The 18,851-nt window shown below is 44.3% G+C and overlaps 1 protein-coding gene across 1 annotated transcript in view; it reads left to right on the top strand.

Annotated features, from left to right (window-relative positions):
* The window catches only part of PARD3B (par-3 family cell polarity regulator beta), a 1,026,938-nt gene that overhangs the window by 965,757 nt on the left and 42,330 nt on the right, over positions 1-18,851 (top strand). Inside the window, exon 33 of the mRNA XM_040474679.1 lies at positions 2,983-3,062. Coding sequence (XP_040330613.1) covers positions 2,983-3,062 — 80 coding nt within the window. The remainder of the gene's footprint in view (positions 1-2,982; positions 3,063-18,851) is intronic.

Below are 18,851 nucleotides of genomic sequence, written 5' to 3' on the forward strand. Positions count from 1 at the left end.
GGTGGTAGTGGTGTGGTTATCCTCTTCCTTCACAGGTTCTGTTTCTTCCTTTACCAAAATCTTGACATTCCCTGAAACCAGAGCCCTTTTCTTTTGTAAATGACTCCATGTTGTTTCATTTCTGTTCCCTCTACCTAGAATGCCTTCTCCTGCTACTCCTACGCCTTCTCCCCCACAAAAACTTCTCATTCGCCTTCAAATTTTAGAGGAAGCTTCAACGCCCAAATGAAGCTGCGTTCAACTCTCTCAGGTGGACTTTCGTGTCTGTTTCTTCCCACTCCTACCGCCTCCTCTCTCCTACTGACACTGTAGCAGTGATCTCATCGTACCATAATTGTTTGCAGGCCTGTCTCCTCGATATTCAGAGCAATGAAGAAATCCAGCCCTTGTTCACTCATTTGAATAGAGTGCCTAGCATGGCATCAGGATACAGTAGCTGCTCAGTAGTCACTAATTTAATGCTTGCATTAAAGAGGTTGTCGTGTTAATAGCGAAACGCAATATATACACTATATAAATATAATAATTAAATAGGTGCATTTTCTGTTTGTGACAAACAGAATCATTTTTAAATTTTATGTTTATTCATTTTTGAAAGAGAGATAGAGCACAAGCAGGGGTGGGGCAGAGAGCGAGGGGGACACAGAATCTGAAGCAGTCTCCAGGCTCTGAGCCATTAGCACAGAGCCCGACGCAGGGCTTGAACCCACAAACCGCGAGATCATGACCTGAGCCAAAGTCGGACGCTCAACCGACTGAGCCACCCAGCTGCCCCCCCCTTTCTTTTTTTATGTTCGAACAGAATCATTTTTGATAGAGAATCATGCCACCCTTCTTTGCCTTACATTCTGCTACTTCTGTGAAGCTTTTTCCCGACACCTTCGGGTGTCACCTGTGCTGTTAGTAACATCCTGAATGACACAGGATCATACATTGTCCTACATCATTATTTAATTATTTCATTTCTGATGTTTGCTTTTCCCCCAAAAGACTGAAACTTCCTTAAGATAAGGATCATCCTGTGCTTTATATGATCTCATATACTGGTAGCTCATCAGGATAGGCACTTGGGTGCTGCCTCCTAGAGACACCAGAGTGCTGACTGCATCATTAGGCCAGGCCAGTTCTGGATAATAGTGCTGAAAGTATTAACTTGGAGTTTTGTGGCCATAAGAAGAAAGGTTACTTGTAAATGTCTAGAGCCATACTACGGATACATAAGCATAATGTGCTCCCAACAATCACAATTAAATAATCTTCAGCATAGTTCTGGTATTATTGCTAATTCTCCCTCCATGAAAAACAGGTTAAAAACAAAGCTCAGATAGACGAGGCTGAGGACAATAATTGTATCCTTCCCTTTTTTTTTCTGTACCATTTATTTAACCCCAGCTTGTCTGATGCCATCCTTGTTCCTGATGTTTGCTGGAAAGGACGGTGGTTTACATCAGGGCTTTTATCCTCATGCGGAGAACTCTCAGTCTCTCTGGAGTCGTCTCTACGTTTGTAGGTGCTGTCTTTATCCTTCCCTGGGAAATTCACTGGGCTGTTGGCCTCTCAAATAACTCCAGCCACTCCTGTTCCATGTATTGGTGAAATACGAAAAGGCTTTGCAGGACACACTCTGAAGAGCCTCCTGTAATAATTTTGACACCAGGCATAGCCTTTCTTACTCTAAATGAGTGTGTATATTTGCTTTGCAACCCCCCCCCCCCCACAATAAACCCTCCCTACACCCACCACCCAAGCTGGGATGGAGGTTTTATAGAGAGCTAGAACTTTTGGTGGGAAGAAAAGAACTTGCAAGCTGAGTACCACCTGGAAAAATCCCCCCTCCTGACTTGACACTGTTACTTTCTGTGTTTACTAGCCAACTCTCCCTTCCCCCATTACAATGGTCCAGGTGTTCTGTTTACCCTTTCCAGGCCCACTCTGCGAGGGCTGGCCCAGCACGAGAGCAAGCGTGTAAGTGATCCACAAAACCACATACATCGACATGAACAGGTGATGGATTGATCAGTCAACAAGAACTTTGAAATACGTGTATGTTTTCATCCTGGTTCTAATTGGTATGATAGACGCAGAAGCACTATGTATGAAGTCTTCACGTTCACAGAACCAACATACTTTGTCGAGAACATCCTGGGGCCAGTCACTGCTCTTCAGATCCTCAGAGGTCGAAGGAGGAGACCCGACGAGAGGGGAACACAGAAAGTACATAGGAAGGGGAAAAACATAATAAAGACCAACCCTAGACAGAAAAGAGTTAATGACTTCTCTGTGGTAGTTGCTAAGGGAGAGAACTAAGTGAGATCTGGGGGAGGGAAGGGCTTCATGGGAGCTGTGGAGGAGATAGTTGTTTGTCATCAGCCCCTGTTAGTAAAGAAAGGTTGAAGAAGATACTTTCAAAAAACATGGTCCTTGTCACAGCCAAGAGCTGTCTAAGGAGACCTGACACCTACATGTAATACAGCGTCCCGGACCAGGAAAGGCATTGAGTAAAACTGCAAGTCAACTATGGGCTTTAGTGAACAATAATGTATCAATATTGATTCATTAATTTTAAGATCTGTATCATACTAATGTGAGATGTTAGTAATAGGGAAACTGAGTTCAGAGTGAATGGGAACTCTGTACTGTCTTCTCAATTTTTCTGTAAGTCTGAAACTGTTCTAAACACTAACGCCGACGTAAAAGGGGGGAAAAAATGGCCCACAGCCTACAGAATATCCCTGGCTTGGTGACAGGAAGGAGTCGGCTTGACAATGACCCTTTTTGAAAGAAGCAACTTTGTTGTTAAATGCCATGTTTGTGGCTTGATCATCAATTCCTATAGCAATACTGAGCTCTTGCTTGCTTTTTCCATGGTTGATTTTTGGCAGGCAGCAGCAGCATTTGTGCGCTGATTATAATTTTGCGATGCATTGTCAGTAACTAGGGTGTATAATGGATCTTCATCTCTAATTACTTTTCTCTCCACAGGTGTCTGGAAAGGGTCCAGATGGGAATGCACACAACATCCGCTTTGAGGGGATGGAGAGACAGTACGCCTCCTTACCCAGGTAGATCACTCAGGGGTCTCCCACCACCAGCTCACCTACCGATAAAGCCTTTAGAGAAATCTACATGAAATAGAAATCTGGCTTTGAAACTGGAATATGTTATAATGTGCCTTACCGCCGTCTGCTACAACCTTCGTGCCATCTTCACAACTGTGCTAATAATTGAAACACTTGTGGGTTATTTTTTAAGGGAAGAAAATAGTATATCATTGCAATTGAACATGTCAGCAAGAATATTGGATACAGAATGGAAATCCTAAGCCATTGCTATAAAAATGGTATTGAACATCCTGCACCAAGCTTAGGGACAATAAAATAGTAAATCCTCTGTCCTAGCAGTTACCTACAAACAAGGAAGGGCGAGCCAACCTTAACCTTGGAGCTTCGTGTGGGTGTTAAAAAGCAGGAGAGAAATGTGAACCTGGGAAGATGTTCTTTGCTTGATTTAGAATCTGACCTGGTATTTGCTGTCAGCAAATATTGCTGAGAGGTACAGACACAGTGGGGGAAGGAAATAATCGCGTGGGAAAAGTTCACTTGGTGATTCTGGCCTAACGTGATCCACTTATGCTGTAACTGAACACCCCTGAAAATGAGATACAATTCTCAAAGGTTTGTGCTCTTATCTGTGAGATGAAGAATAATTTTGGTCTGCTATCAGTAGCACATGACAAAGAGGAAAACTTTCCAAGATTATGTCTAGGACGGCTACTATGGGAGTGAATCGAGAGTGTGAGAATTCGTGAGTTCGGGGGGGGGGGGTGGCAGGGGGGTTGGGCGGGGGAACAAACAAAAAAAGGTTAATGCCAGCCAGAAAACTGAAATGTTACGGAATATCTCCTTTTAAAAAGAAGGGGGACGATCCTAAATAGAACTTTTTCATCAAAGTGGAATTGTTGAAGTGTTATCCCAGAGGGAGTTACTGCGTTGAGTTTCACATTGGCTACAACTCTGTGTGGGAATTTACAAAAATACCACCCTGGATATTGCAACAGGCATAGCCTAAGTGACCATCTGCTCTTATAAATAGTATGTTGATTTTCAAAAGTAATAAAATCTCAAATCTAGTGGAGAACCAGTTTTTAACACTGATTGGGCAGAATACTTAAAATACAATATTTTAAAAGCTTCTATACAACTGTATTTTATTTATCTCCCGATTTTCATTTTTTATAGGTTGTCTCCTAGTCTTTTCTCATCTTTGATTTCTTTCCTCTCCTTATTTTTCCCTGGCCTACTATTTTGTTTTCGTTTTAAAAAAAATGGAAGTCGTCTCCAAAATTTGTTTTAAATATAACATTTCTGGCTTTCAGTGTTGAAGTGTATGGAAATTGTGGTTAAGGCAGATGGAAAGTAGTATGTTCTTATGAGAGGAAAGAAAGAAAGATAAAACTGGAAACAGTTTAATGTCTTCCTGGCCAACTTGCACCAGACTGCGGAAATGGATTTTTTTTTTTTTTTTTTTTTTGCACAAATCAAAAGCACAGAAATAACATTGAGAATCCTACAAATTTCACTCATTCACTCCCCATCTATCTATTAATCATCTACTCTGTATCAGGCCCCGAGAATATGGAGACTGGAGACACAGTGCCAGTCCATCCTTGGGACCCTACTGTCTAGGACAGGAGACCGCAAATCACCTTTTTATGACAGCACAGCAGATGCTTAGTTTAGTAATTATTAGCAGGAAGTCTTCTGAATTTCCAGCTCCTATTTATCTTTACTAAGAAGCCCTGAAATGCTCAATCATGGCTGACTTTCAACAAGTCTATTTGAGGATCAAACACTGCAAAGGGAGTTTTCTGACAAAGGCAATGCATTTATGCTGTTTCTGGCCCTGGAGCTTCACCGCAATGCAGGAATTGACAAAATCCCGAGAGTGTAACTGTAGCGGGAGGGGAAGCATCTTAGACCAAAAACAATTTTGGCCAGTAGTCCACCCACACCCGTACACGGTGGTAGGAGTGATTAGGATTAGCCACATGAGCACACAGAACTTGGTGGCTCCCTGGCAACCAGAAGTTGGCCACGATGGACAATGCATGGGGCTCAGACAAATGCAGGAAAGGTCCCTGGCGCTTGTTTTTAAGTAGAGGAGCTCCAACTCGAGTTTCCTTCTCAACATCTAAAGGGGAGATGCAAGGCATGCTCACCACTGTGCTCCAGTCCGTGGGAGGCTCCATATTTACCCAGGAAGAGGCACAGTGCAGAGGCAGGGGACCCACTGCTGGCTTCAAGAAGGTATGCAGACTCAGCTCCGTGTGCCAGTGACGTTTACCCTGGTTTTCTAGTCCTCCCCACCCTGGAGATTTTACTGTTCACTCGACTGAATCACAGCAGCTCCACTGCTCTCCCCCTTTGCCAGGAGGGAAGTCAGCACATCTCTGTAGGCACCGGATCCCCTCTTTGTCAGAGGCAGGGAGCTTTACAATATTTATGGAGTTAACTTTTTTTTTTTAATTTTTTTTTAATGTTTATTTATTTATTTTGAGACAGAGACAGAGCATGAACGGGGGAGGGACAGAGAGAGAGGGAGACACAGAATCGGAAACAGGCTCCGGGCTCCGGGCCATCAGCCCAGAGCCCAACGCGGGGCTCGAACTCCCGGACCGCGAGATCGTGCGTGACCTGAGCTGAAGTCGGCCGCTTAACCGACTGAGCCACCCAGGCGCCCCTGGAGTTAACTTTTTAATTAAAAATAGGAATAATTCTCTCTATGGGAAGTTGGTGGCCGACCTTCCAGTGGACTTAATGGGCTGCTGACCGATGTGGTTCCCATGTGGTTTGTGGAGAGCATGACAGGAGTTTTAAAGTTAACTCAGTAATATCGATTTGTATGTCAAATTCGGAACCATTGACACCCAGAGAGAAAATGCACCTCGGCACCCACCCCACCCCCAGCACATGGAGTTAGTCCGTAGCCCTGATCAGGGGGCACCCTTTTATGTGCCATGGAACTCAGTCCTCTTCACAGTAGGCTCCCGCAACCTGCTGCCACAGTAGAAAAGACACTTCGACAAGTAAAGCCAGAGCCCTAGTTCACCCAGGAAAAAGACAATTCCTAGCACTTGGTAGTTAGGAGGTTGCCTAAGGCTAAGGGCTAAGGATGTTAAGTATTATTGTTAAGCAGTGTTAAATCGTCTGCCTCCGAAGGAAAATGACTTTATTTCTTGTCTCCTGAGGGTGCTGTTTTGGAAAGCAGAGCCGTTGTAATACAGCCTCTACAGCCTCGTTAGCAAACACCAGGCTGTTACCGGGGCCAACGTTTTAGCCTCCTGTCCAGCCCCCAGTTTTCTCTGCTGGTAGACACAGTGAAATCAGCATTCTTGCCCGACACAGATTACTACTCACCCTGAGCAAGTAGGGAAGCGGCCATTCCTTAGGCTGCCGTAATGTGTGAACATCAGTGTGTGTATTTTTGCAAACAGCTGCTTTTTCGCTTCAGCCTCCCAGCCCCAGTCTCTTTTCACAGGCCTCTTTGTGGTCAGTCCCTCTAGCAGTGAACTCGCTACTCACCCCAAGCCTCCATTGTTCCCACCTGGCCCATCCCGGGCCCCGTGGGATCCCATTATCCCTTCTCTACAGATGGTTCACTGCACCCGCGCAGGACGTTGCTCTTCCGGGCTCGTAATCAAGTGTTGAGGCCTAAGGAGTGAGCAAAAACATCTCTTCTGTGGTCCTCTATATGGGGGCGGTGAGAGGTTGCTGGAAACCCTCGTAAAAATGCCTTCATTGGTTCCACTACAAAATGCACATTATGCAACCCCAGCTGGGCCCCTGCTGCTGTCCAGAAGTCCTGTCGGTCGTGCTGTCGACTCCCTTGACTATCCCACAGTGGCCGTTCCAACCCTGTGCTACTGCCGTTGAATTCTGTGAAAATGACTAAACCCCCCAAGCCCAGTCTCTAGAGATGACCTCACTTCCTCTCCTCTGTGGCCTTGACACATTCAACGTGAGTTCCTCCACTTCTGCTCCCTACAATTCAGATTCGCTGCCTTCACTGACCACGTTTCCTGAGGAGTGACAGCAACGGCATGAACATGGACTCGGGCCATAATTAGAGCCCCAGCTCTGTCACTTACTACCTGCGTGACTTTGGGCAAGTGATCTAACTGCTCCAGTCTCAGTTTCTTCATCTGCAAATGGGGATGATGTGAGGGCCTCTGTGTGGTCCTGGTGTGAGTACTAAGTATAAGCAAAACCCTTAGTGAAAAGCCGGCCTGATGTATTGTAAGGAATTTTTTTTTTTTTCATAATGCTAGCTCTTTTTAATTTTATCTCTGGGGAAGATGTGTTTCTTTAGTGAGTCAAACCCATACCACAGAGCTCACTCTCACTGGTTTCTCGGGGATCCTGCACCATCAGCCACTCCTCTCTCGGCTGCACCTTGAAGTCCCTTGGCAGTTGCTTCCCTACCCACCACTACCTATTACTGTAAATGCATAGCTTCGGCTGCACAGTTCTCTGAGAGCCCACAGTGTGGACAAGGGGAGAGCCAACACCTGTGTGGCTATATGCTGGGGGTATAACTGAGACTAAAGGATTATCAACTCTGGGGAAGGACCAGTGGTCTAGATGGTCAAAAGCAAGAGGACGTAGCAAACCCATATGATCTGAGTAACAAGTTGTGCTAACGGGCATGCTGGGAGACAGTAATTCTTGTGGATGGGGAGTTTCATATAAGATGCAGGTGGCCAGACTGCCCCATGCACTTGACTCTAGTCCATCAGAGAAAGCAAACGCCTCTTCTTGTTCCCAGATTTCCTACCTTAGGAAGGGTGGCTCATACCTATTGGCTCTATTTCCATACCACCCACTGACACAGCGGACTCTAACCCCAGGCATCTGACACTGACGCTGAAGCTTCCAGCGGATTCTGCCTCTGGCTCCTTTCCTCATGTAGATTCTCTCTGAGTGGTTGCCTTGATTCCTACAGATTTGGTCCCCAACCTCGATGATGATAATTCCAAAACAAACCTGGCTAGCCTTCCTATCTCACTCTTAATGTGACCCCAGTTACAATCGCCTGCCTGACACCTCCATCCTACCCCAAGATACTTCAAAGTTCCCATGCCAAAACTCAAGACCTCGATGTCATGTTTCCTTAGCTCTTCTTACTTTTAGAAAGGGGGACACAGAATCTGAAGCAGGTTCTAGGCTCTGAGCTGTCAGCACGGAACCCCACATGGGGCTTGAACTCATGGACCTCAAGATCATGACCCGAGCCAAAGTCAGACGCTCAACCAACTGAGCCACCCAGGCACCCCCAGCTCTTCTTACTTTTAACACCCATGACATTGTTTGGCACCTTTCTTGTGCCACTGAAAATACCCTGCATTAGATTATGATGCTTTGCTGCCCCTTTCTACCTCCACTGGATTATAAATTTCTGGAAAAAAGGGACAGTGTTTTATACCAATCATGTTTTAAACCCACCATGAGGACCTCACATAGGACCATGTTTATAACCAGGTTTTTAATACATTGGCCTACAGATGAAAATATATTTTTTTTTAATATGGGTAAATTATGAGAAAGAATTTCTTCCAAGTTTTCTCGACTGTTTGTTTCAGGACACTGTTTGCCAACATAACACTAATTTTCATGAGACTGTCGCTTTTCCCTGAAATCTGTAGAAGTCCAGGCTTCTAAATAGTCAACTCTAATTGAGCATTTACTATGAACCAGTCCCTGTTCTAAATGCTTTCTGTCTAATGGGGCGCCTGGGTGGCTTGGTCGGTTGGGCGTCCGACTTCGGCTCAGGTCATGATCTCACGGTCCGTGAGTTCGAGCCCCGCGTCGGGCTCTGTGCTGACAGCTCAGAGCCTGGAGTCTGTTTCAGATTCTGTGTCTCCCTCTCTCTCTGACATTCCCCCATTCATGCTCTGTCTCTCTCTGTCTCAAAAATGAATAAACGTTAAAAAAATTTAAAAATAAATAAATAAATAAATAAATAAATAAATAAATAAATGCTTTCTGTCTACTGACTTAGTGATCACAGCAGCCCTGTGACTCAAGAGCAACCCTTATTATTATCATCCCCATTTCATAGGCAAGAGCACAAGTAAAATTGCCCAAGTTCAACAGCTAGAAATGGCAGCATTGGATTGGAACCCAAGCAGTCTGGCTGCAAATTCGTACATTTAACCCCTGAGACTAAAGTTATCCAGTTCAGAGTCAGAATCAAAATCTGTGGGGGTGCCTGGCTGGTGCAGTCAGTGGGGCATGCAACTCTTGATCTCGGGGTTGTAGGTTCAAGCCCCACGTTGGGTGTAGAGATTACTTTTTAAAAATATTCAAAAAAAAAAAGAATATCCTTGTTCAGTAGAATTATATGCATACTGACATGTTTAAAGATGAGGGTCATGATATATGCAGCCTAAGCCCAAACAGTTAAAACAAATTTTACAAAAAAAAAAAAAAAAAACAAACCCAAAAACCAGGAATCAAACTGTGATTATCATACTCCCTTGTATCATTTGCTCACCTTCTTGTCTTTCTCACTAAACTATAAGTACCTTCGAGGACAGGGACAATGTCTTATTCATCTTTGTATATGACACAGAACATTACTAATATACAGGTTAGGTAATGCCTTTCAAACATCTCTGTAATGCTGTCATAAAATCAATTCTCTTCCCATCCCCTGGGGTCCTTCCCTTGAAATATGAACAGTTTAATGCGTAATTGCTAGATGAACATTAAGCAATATACTTTGTCTACCAAAAAGGGAATCCTGTTTTGTTAGAACACTCCTGAGAGTTGAAAAAGCAGTATCTGCAAATTGGTACTTTGGTTCTTTAAGATTAAGAATAATATCTACCCGGAAGGAAAAAAGTGACAATACATTTTCAGGTGAAAAGCTGCATGAGCATTCCTGAGGAGAGAGTGAGACTCCCTTTCCCGAGACTGATGTGGGACACAGGCCTGCTCAGGCTGTATTTGGCTTCCAGTCCTGATGTCGCTCTAACCCATATTACGTAAATTACTTGAGGGGGAAAAAATGTGTCTCTGATCATCTCAGGCAGCTTTAATTTGGCTGTGTAATGAGAAGCAACATACTAGTTCTGATTTCGGGTAGAAAGAGCAACTTTAGAAGGAGCAAACAGCTTATGCTTGCTTCCTAGGAACCCAAAATAAACTTGCTTTCTAAGTGTGTTCCCAGTGTTTTGGTATTGGGCGGGATTGTGTTCAGATCAGAAGAACATGCCATAAGAACATACTTCCGCTGTAACATTTCAGTTGGTTCATTTTGTCAGCCTGAGCTTTCTTGTCTGCATATGCTTGTGCCCACTCGGGAAGACTCAATCACAAGTACACCGCTAACGTTGAAGCTTGCAACATGCACCGTGCCACCTCCATCGTATTTTCCCCCGAAAGCATTTTGTCTAGGCATCCCCGGTGCCCTTGATTGTCATTTGCCTCGCTGCCTGAAGACTCTCTCCCTCCCTGATCTCTCCGGTTCTCTTCGAGTTAGCTTCCGCTCTGCTCACAGCTACTCGATTTTCCTTTGCCAAACTTGCATTGTTTCATAGCACTTGCCAAGCAGATGGCAGTGACATTCGAGTTCTGCAAAGATTTCCACCAAAGCCACAGTACTGGTCTTTGCGGAAGCTAAGCTAGATCGTGATGGAGTGAGTGCACTGACAACTTGAGCAATCAGCACACTAGGTGTCTATGTGTGTGAGTGCGTGTCTGGCGGGGGTAGGGGTTCGGCCGTCTGGGCCCGTGGAAGTGGACAAAGTCCTCAGGTTGCCTGACTGACTGCTTCTCTCTGCCACAGAGCCAGTGTGTCAGATAAGGGGCTTCGTGAGAATGTCTGCACTGCTCCAGGCGGGCCTGGCTGCAGTTGCTTGTTCAGCCAGGGTCTGAGCCCATTCCGGCTACTTCTGCTCCGCAGGGCACTAGACAGGGGCCTGCTGCGCGTCATCGAGATACGGCTAATCCTGGCCAGTCTCTCTGACACCTACCTCCCTGGTGGCACAGCTTTATCTGAACTGCCTTTCCGTGCGTGGACAGCCACCTTTCAGTGCTTCTGTCTGTGATCGCTGCCCTGACTTTGGAGGCAAGCTCAGACGAGCTGAAGATTCTGTCTAGATGCTATCTCCTGCATCCGCCTACCGTAGACTGTAAAGCCTCGTGAACATCAGGGAAGCTCTGTTCCCCCACCAGAGCGGGGTGAGCTTCTCGTCCTCTCTCCTCGGGCTCCTGTGCTGAAAACCTAGTCTCCGCTTCCCCGGCCGGCCATGTAGAGTCGGCTGCTTGTTTGCTTCCACTGACACCACCTCACGCAAGGCAGAGGTCAAAATGATGAATTGGGGCGATTTAATTCTTCGGGAGATGAAGATATCCCCTTTGTCAACTCAAACTTCCTGAAAAATGCAGAAAGCCCTAGCAGGTAATACTGCCTTAAGATGCCAAACAGCTGAGATCAGGGGGTTAATGCTGCCGCCGTATCATTTTTATGTCACTTAGTTCCTCAGATAACAGTCCGTGGTAATCCAACTTCTCATCATTTCCTCATAGCCAATATATCCTTGGTGCCAGTTAGAATATTTAATATTAGTTATTCAGTGGAAGGCCTCCATTATGAGTTTAGTTACACGACTCGTGACTTAAAACACGTTAAGACCCATTACAGTACCGATGTCCCCAAACAGTTTTAAGTGAATTTTGAGGGACCACATATGTTAAATTCCACAGATCTTTACTTTTCCCTCATCTTCCCCAGAAAATTCTAAACTATTCCATCACTGTTTGTTAGGTACTGTTTTTAGAGGAGGGGGATGTGCCTGTTATTTCAACAGTGCCACATCTGACATTACCTTGAACTTGAAACATGTTAAACTTGGCAAGCTGGCTTCCACGATTTCCCTCCTACACATATTCGAGTTTTAGCCTTTATCTCCCACTTCTCCAGCCAAAGGAAAAGGAAAGGTTATTTTGTGTCTAGGCAGCTGCGTCATGGAGAGTGTTGCTCTGTCTCTAATTTCTCATATTCTTTGGTTATTCTTGATGTTTTCCAATTGCATTGTCGCTCCACCATCTGCCACCAGAGCGTATGGCATTGGAGTCACTCTGGTAGGTTTCCTGACCCTGCTGAAGTGCTTTGCTTGATGCTCGCACGCTGCACCTGCCTCCCTCTGTCTTTTGCATCTCTCCAGCCATTTGCTGCTGTCCCCTGCCTGGCCCAAGTTCCTGAGTTTGTCCTGGCTTCAACTGACTGCAGGCAGAGACACTCTGAATAAACCAAGTGTATTCATTCGTCATCGTATCTGGTTTGTATGCGTTTGGGAGGGCTATGTTTTATGATTATTTAAAAGAACATTACATCACTAAAACGTGCAGGCATCTGGGATAAAGAGCGAGTGCCTCCCCAAATGCGTGAGCACATGATGTCTTCACCAGGAATAATTAAGAGTAAAATCACTAGGTTTAGTTTCCATTTTTATCACCAAAATCTGCATGCAGATTGTTTCCAAGATGTCATGTTTACTCCTAAGCTAGCCAATTGTATATGAAAAGAAAATCAAACTAAGAACAATTAAAGCAAAGGCATAAGGGGAGTGATGTAAATTTGTGGGACACCTCCCCTGTGCCATGCATTTTATATGGATTGTCTCATTTTCTCCTCACCATCCAGCTGGGTAGTAGTCATTATGATGCGCATTTTGTAAAAGAAAAAAGTCCATCCTTGAAGTGGCAAGATCAGAATCAGAATTCAAGCTCAGTTCTTTCTGGTTCTCACGATCTTTTTTTTTTTTATTTTATTTTATAATGTTTATTTATTTTTGAGACAGAGATGGACAAAGCATGAGCAGGAGAGGGGCAGGGAGAGAGGGAAACACAGAATCCGAAGCAGGCTCCAGGCTCTGAGCTGTCAGCACAGAGCCCGATGTGGGGCATCAACCCACAAACTGTGAGATCATGACCTGAGCCAAAGTCAGCCGCTTAACCGACTGAGCCACCCAGACACCCCTCAAGATCTTTTTTATTTCATGTTACCATACCACTAACACTGACAAATCAAGGGGAGGTTGGGATACGACAGCTCTTTTCTTGAGTAATGTGAGTTCATGGGAAGGAAGATATCTTAGGCCACATTAGAAATACATTCATTGCTTCTTAGGGCTCCAAAGAACATGGAAAATGTTGAAAGCTGTAGATGGTGAAAAAATAATAAGATACAGTAAGACAAATAATAGGGAATTTATGGGGAAAAAGAAAATTACTTTTGAAGCATACCATTTTTATTCTTATATCACTAAGTTTTCCCTAAGTAAAAACAAGATAGCCACATTTTCCTTATGACAATTATTCTGTTCCTGTTGGGAGCATAAATACGGCCATAAATGGCTCCACCTAGGGCGGTCGACCCCAAGTACATGGACCGGGTTCCCAGCCCCCAGATGGCTCTCCACGCTGCCTTTTCACAGAAGCACTGGCCATGGGGCACAGGGGAGGACCCAACACTTGGCAAGCATTTATTGTGCTCTAGGAACTCTAGTGGGTGCCTTAAATCTGACCTCGTTTGTTTCTAGTAACAATCCTGAAATAAATGTTATATCCCTATTTTATAGATGAAGAAACTGAGGCTCAAAGATGCAAAGTGATACGGCCAAGTTTGCACACAGAATAAATGGCAGACTTTGGAAAGTCTGGCCCTTTCTACCTCTGAAACCTCTAGAATCTTTATAAATCAAGCTGTCTTGTGCTAGGCTGGCTGTGAGCAAGTAGAAGAGAAGCATTCAATGACTATCCCTTACTGAGGCCACATTTGCTATGCTGACCCCACCCTAAATCACTGCAGCATATAACGTTAAAATGAACAAACCCCTAATAGGCATTCAAAATTACTAAGAACAGCAACCATGAACCACAGAGCTCCCCTTAGCATATATAAACACCCACCTCCTTCCAGCTGAAATATCTTTTAAACAGTGCCTCTTTTAAAGACTGCCTCTTTGTTATGCTAGTGTTTAAAAAATCTACCAATTGGTTCCACTTCAGCAATTTTCGTAGCCAGGGAAGTACTGTTGCTTCTTTCACGGTATAGTCCTGGCAAATCCTCAGGGGACATGGCTGAGATGTAAATGCCAGATAACTGTGGAGGGATGGCATCAGTTTACTGTGTTGCTTCAAGTCCAGAGAAGAGAACTTTGGCAGTCAGTTACCACGGAGGTGCCACACGAGCCCATCTGTGCCCTGGATTTCATGTGACACAGGCCCCATAACCTCAGTCATTGTGCCAGGAAACACCTTGGTCCAGCTCCATTATTTCTAGCAAAGGCAAACATTTGCAATACAAATGTGGGAAGGGTTGGTACAAAAAGAGCAGCCTCCAGAATGTGTTCTTGCTTATATTCCAAGTCTTCAATTAAGTCTAGATAGAAGTGGCTGGGGCTTTGTCCCAATGGAGGGCTGTCCCACTCAACAATCAGCAAACCTGACCCTTATGGTCGAACATGGAATGACATGTTCAATAGGTAGGAACCTGGCAATTCTCACTGGCCACTTTCCACCAACAATACGCTCTGGGGCACGATAAGTCGCCTTTAAACTTGGCCATTGCTTGAAAGTGAAGACAGGGTGGTGACTGTTCAGATAAGGTTTCTGCCCACTAATTGCTCGCATGCGGCTGAGGCAAACACACTCCCATTTCCAGAAATGATAGTGTCTGACAGCCTGGGTTTTGCAAGGTACTGGAAAGAGCTGTAATTGTGGCAGCAGACGTCTAAGATGGAAAATAAGCACATTGAGCTATTTTAAGGAGTTTGCCACAATGAAGTTTTTCTTCTGGAGACAGTCCTATAAAATCAGGATTGGGGTTTGTGTTTGATCACTTTCCACTGATATGTTGGTGCTTTTGACAACGTATGCTGAACGGTCTAGACTGTGTAACACCCTTTTACAGTTTTTTGGTTTTTTTTTTCTAACATCCAGAATCCGGGCTGTATATAAGGCAGAGATTCTAGCCAATATTTTATGAGTGATTTCCGGATGCGCTGCTTGTAATATGGCCAGGATGATGTGAGGACTGCTTTCTGCGGATTGGTGGATTGGTTACAGACAAGTCACTTATGTGACCACCTTGTCAACAGCTTGAATTCCATAGTTTGTCCTCTTTCTGGTCACTTCATTCATGTGATTTTTTTTGAAAAACCCAGGTTAGTCCTGACTTGTTCAGAGCTAGCTGTGTGATTTCATAGCCTAAAGAGATGAGCTAACAAAGTCATCTATGCTTGCTTATTCCTTCATTCAACAACTATTTGCTGACCACATACTAAATACAATATACTCTGTAGGCCTTGAAGATACAATAATAAGCCCACAAGACACAGTCCCTGTACTGTGAAGTTGTAATCGAGTGGAGAAGATAATAATTGTACAGTCACAGAGAAAACATAAAATTGTACTATGCCCCTCATGAAAAACAAGAGGTACGTGATTCCAGAAAATATGGGAAATTGGCCTGAATCAAGGGAGGGAGTGAGACTTGAGCTGTGACCAGAAGGAGGTTAGAGAGAAGGAATAAGTCACCTTCCAAGCAGAAAGAACAACATATACAAAGGCCTTGTGGTAGGAGACAGCACGGCGAGCCAAGAGATCGAGAAAAGACCGTGTGGCCAGGAGGGAGATGTGAGAGCATATCAGAAGTCAGCAGAAGTCAGACCACGAGTGCTTAGTGTGTTTGCATTTGTTCAAACGCTAATTAGAAACCATTTGTGGGTTCTGAGCAGGAGGAAGACATGGTCAGACTTGTGTTTCAAACATTTTTTTAGCTGCAGGGTGGAGAATAGAGTGGAGGGATGAAAACCAGTTCAAAGGTTATTGCTGTAGCTCAGGCAGGAGATGGTGGGGCATACGAGGGTGAGGGTGATGACAGCAGAGATGAGAAGAGATGGTGGGAAGAACTGACAGAACGCGATGATGGATGGCATGTGGAGGTTTGGGGGGTGAGCGAAACCAGATATCAAGAACGAATCCCCACACAACGACGTGGGTAGCATGGTACCGTTCCCCAAGAGAGGAAGTGCTGGGGGAGGACTAGGTTTGGGACGAGGGGTAAGATCATGAATCTGAGTTGGGACATGCTGGATTTGAAGTGCCTTTTAGACTTCCAGGAGATCCTGAAATGTGCCGTAGAGATGGCTCAATATGGATGGGAAAGGCGGTGGCTAATCCAGGATGTTAGACATACGTATACTCTAGAACACAGAAGACCCCAGGGCATATCAAGGGTGATGATGTCATAAACCACAGAGCCTCATCCTCAGAAAGTACAAAAAGAGGCAGGTGGCCAGTGCAAATTGCATCGGCCTGGCCATCAGTGTGTGGTTGTGACATGTCTTCCTTGCTTATATGGGCAGCAAAGGCTTATCTGTCACTGTCCGTGTAATTTCATTCTGGAAATTATACTTTTCTCAAGTAATAAGAGTTGGTGACTTAATGCCATCTGGCGTTCTGTGACTAAGCATAGCTCTGACCCCATAAAGTGTAAGCATGAAGATAATAAGAAACAGTGGAAATCATTTTGGTAATTATGCTTTCCTTATAAAACAACATCCTTGTTCTTCAGAAATATGCACCAAAAACTTCAGGGGTAAAAAGATGCAAGCCTCCAATTTACTCGCACATGGTTCCAGAAATAATATGTATATATAATGATATGTGTGTGCATGTTTATATATATGGAGAGAAAGAGGGGCATGGAGGGGAAGGGAACAGACTGGAATGCAAAGAGAACGAATGATGACGTAAATGGGACGAAAGGTGAAGATGTCGTAAATCTGGAGAAAGGATACAGGGAATTCCTTTTACTCTTATTGCAGTAGCAACAACAGCAATAACAAGGAACAGTGGAAGTTGACATAATTTTCTGGTGCAAACTCAAAAGTCAAAAACGTCCTCATTCTAAAGTCTTAAGCTGGGTTTGCCCCAAAAGCAGACCCTGGGACCGAGATTTGAGTGTAAGTGATTTTACTAGGGAAGCAATCCCAGGAAGTATTAGAGGGAGAGTGAGGAAGAGCAGGGAAGAAAGCCAGTCTATACCACATTAATGAGCAGGTTACTGCCGTAGGCAATGGGGATCAGTTCCGCGAGGACCCTCCGGAAATGGTATGGAACGCATCCACACCTTGTGCCACCCGAGAGCACGGATGTTGCAGAATTTGTCTTGCAAGTCCTGTTTGTCATTGGCTAAGGATTGCTCCTGAAGGAGCCAGCTCCCCAGCACTTCTGCATAGCTAGAGCAGTGGCACGAGGAAGCCTTAAGCCAGGAAGCACAAATATGTGGAGTAAGTCCGACAGTGGACCTGAAGTGCTGGTGAGTTGGATGGGAGCAGGCAGCAATGCTACAGCGAGTGAGTGTCAACTCCCAGGGTCAAAGTGGGTCAGTCCCTGGTGTCCTTTTACAAGAGAAAAATACATAATTTTTAAGGAGCTCTAGAAAGTCTTCATGCGTTCATTGTATTTTTGAAGTAGGTGTTGTATGAACTGGTCATGTATTATACGGAGCACAGTGACTGATGATAGAATTGACAGAGCCTCCCAAGAGCGTAACCTCAGAAGATATGTATTTCCGGGTTCTCTGTTTCACTCAAAGGTACGATTCATCAAAACGATGTCAAGTCTTTGATGAGTTCATCTTCCGTGGAGTCCATGTTTAAAACATCGCTGAAACACAGCAGCACCTCCGAGAATACCAAAATACAAAAGCCTCGGGAAAATGGGAATTTGATAGTTAGGTGCCTAACTCAAGCATGCCCATTAACGCATGACGCAATTTGAGTGTCTGCGGTGACTTTACTTACGATGATGGCTGTCAACACATATCTGGTCAAGTTTGCATGGATTTCAACAGGCCACCTTTGCTCCAGTTAAGAATAGCAAGAGCTTGGCCAGATGCAGGAGCTAGTCATAGAGCCCTAGCCATACTGCACCTGTGGTCTCACCTTAGCGTGAGACTTTATGGAGATGTCAGTGTTGTATCCATGGAGCCTATACAACTGGATCAGTCACATCCAGTCATTTAAGATGCCTAAGCTCATCTTCCTGAGAACAAAATGTGTAGGTTACAAATCATGTGGGCTACAGGGTAAGTTCCTAACATGTAATTATTAAATCAAAGAGTGAACATTTTTAGGGTTCTTGGTATATATTGCCAGATTGACCTCTAAAAAGGTTGTCCCAACTTATACCTCACCAGCACTGCATATAAAATATTTTTTAACTTGTTTCAGTTTAATAGATTAAAAGCTACCAATTATGATCACAAATTGTTTTGATTGGCAATTCCTTTACTTGTAATGAAGTTGAATTTTACATGTTTATGGGAATTTTTTTTTCAGTCTGTGGTAGCTCATCTATTTTCGTATCTTTTCTATCTTGGTGCTCAATCCTTCTTGATTTACTAGAGCTCTTCGTATATTAAGGATATTAACACTTCGATGTATGTTAATATTATTTTAATTTGACTTTAAATTATACTTATGGTAGATAGGAGTTTCTAATTTTTAGAAGTTAAATCTTCGATCTTTTGGTTTATGATTTGTGCTTTGCGTTTATATGTAAAAAGTTATCTTTTTTTTTTAATTTTTTTTTTAACGTTTATTTATTTTTTTGGGACAGAGAGAGACAGAGCATGAACGGGGGAGGGGCAGAGAGAGAGGGAGACACAGAATCAGAAACAGGCTCCAGGCTCTGAGCCATCAGCCCAGAGCCCGACGCGGGGCTCGAACTCACGGACCGCGAGATCGTGACCTGGCTGAAGTCGGACGCTTAACC

The sequence above is a fragment of the Herpailurus yagouaroundi genome, unplaced genomic scaffold (assembly GCF_014898765.1).
Source record: "Herpailurus yagouaroundi ecotype Mexico unplaced genomic scaffold, PumYag 140, whole genome shotgun sequence".
In the NCBI taxonomy this organism is placed as follows: Eukaryota; Metazoa; Chordata; class Mammalia; order Carnivora; family Felidae; genus Herpailurus; species Herpailurus yagouaroundi.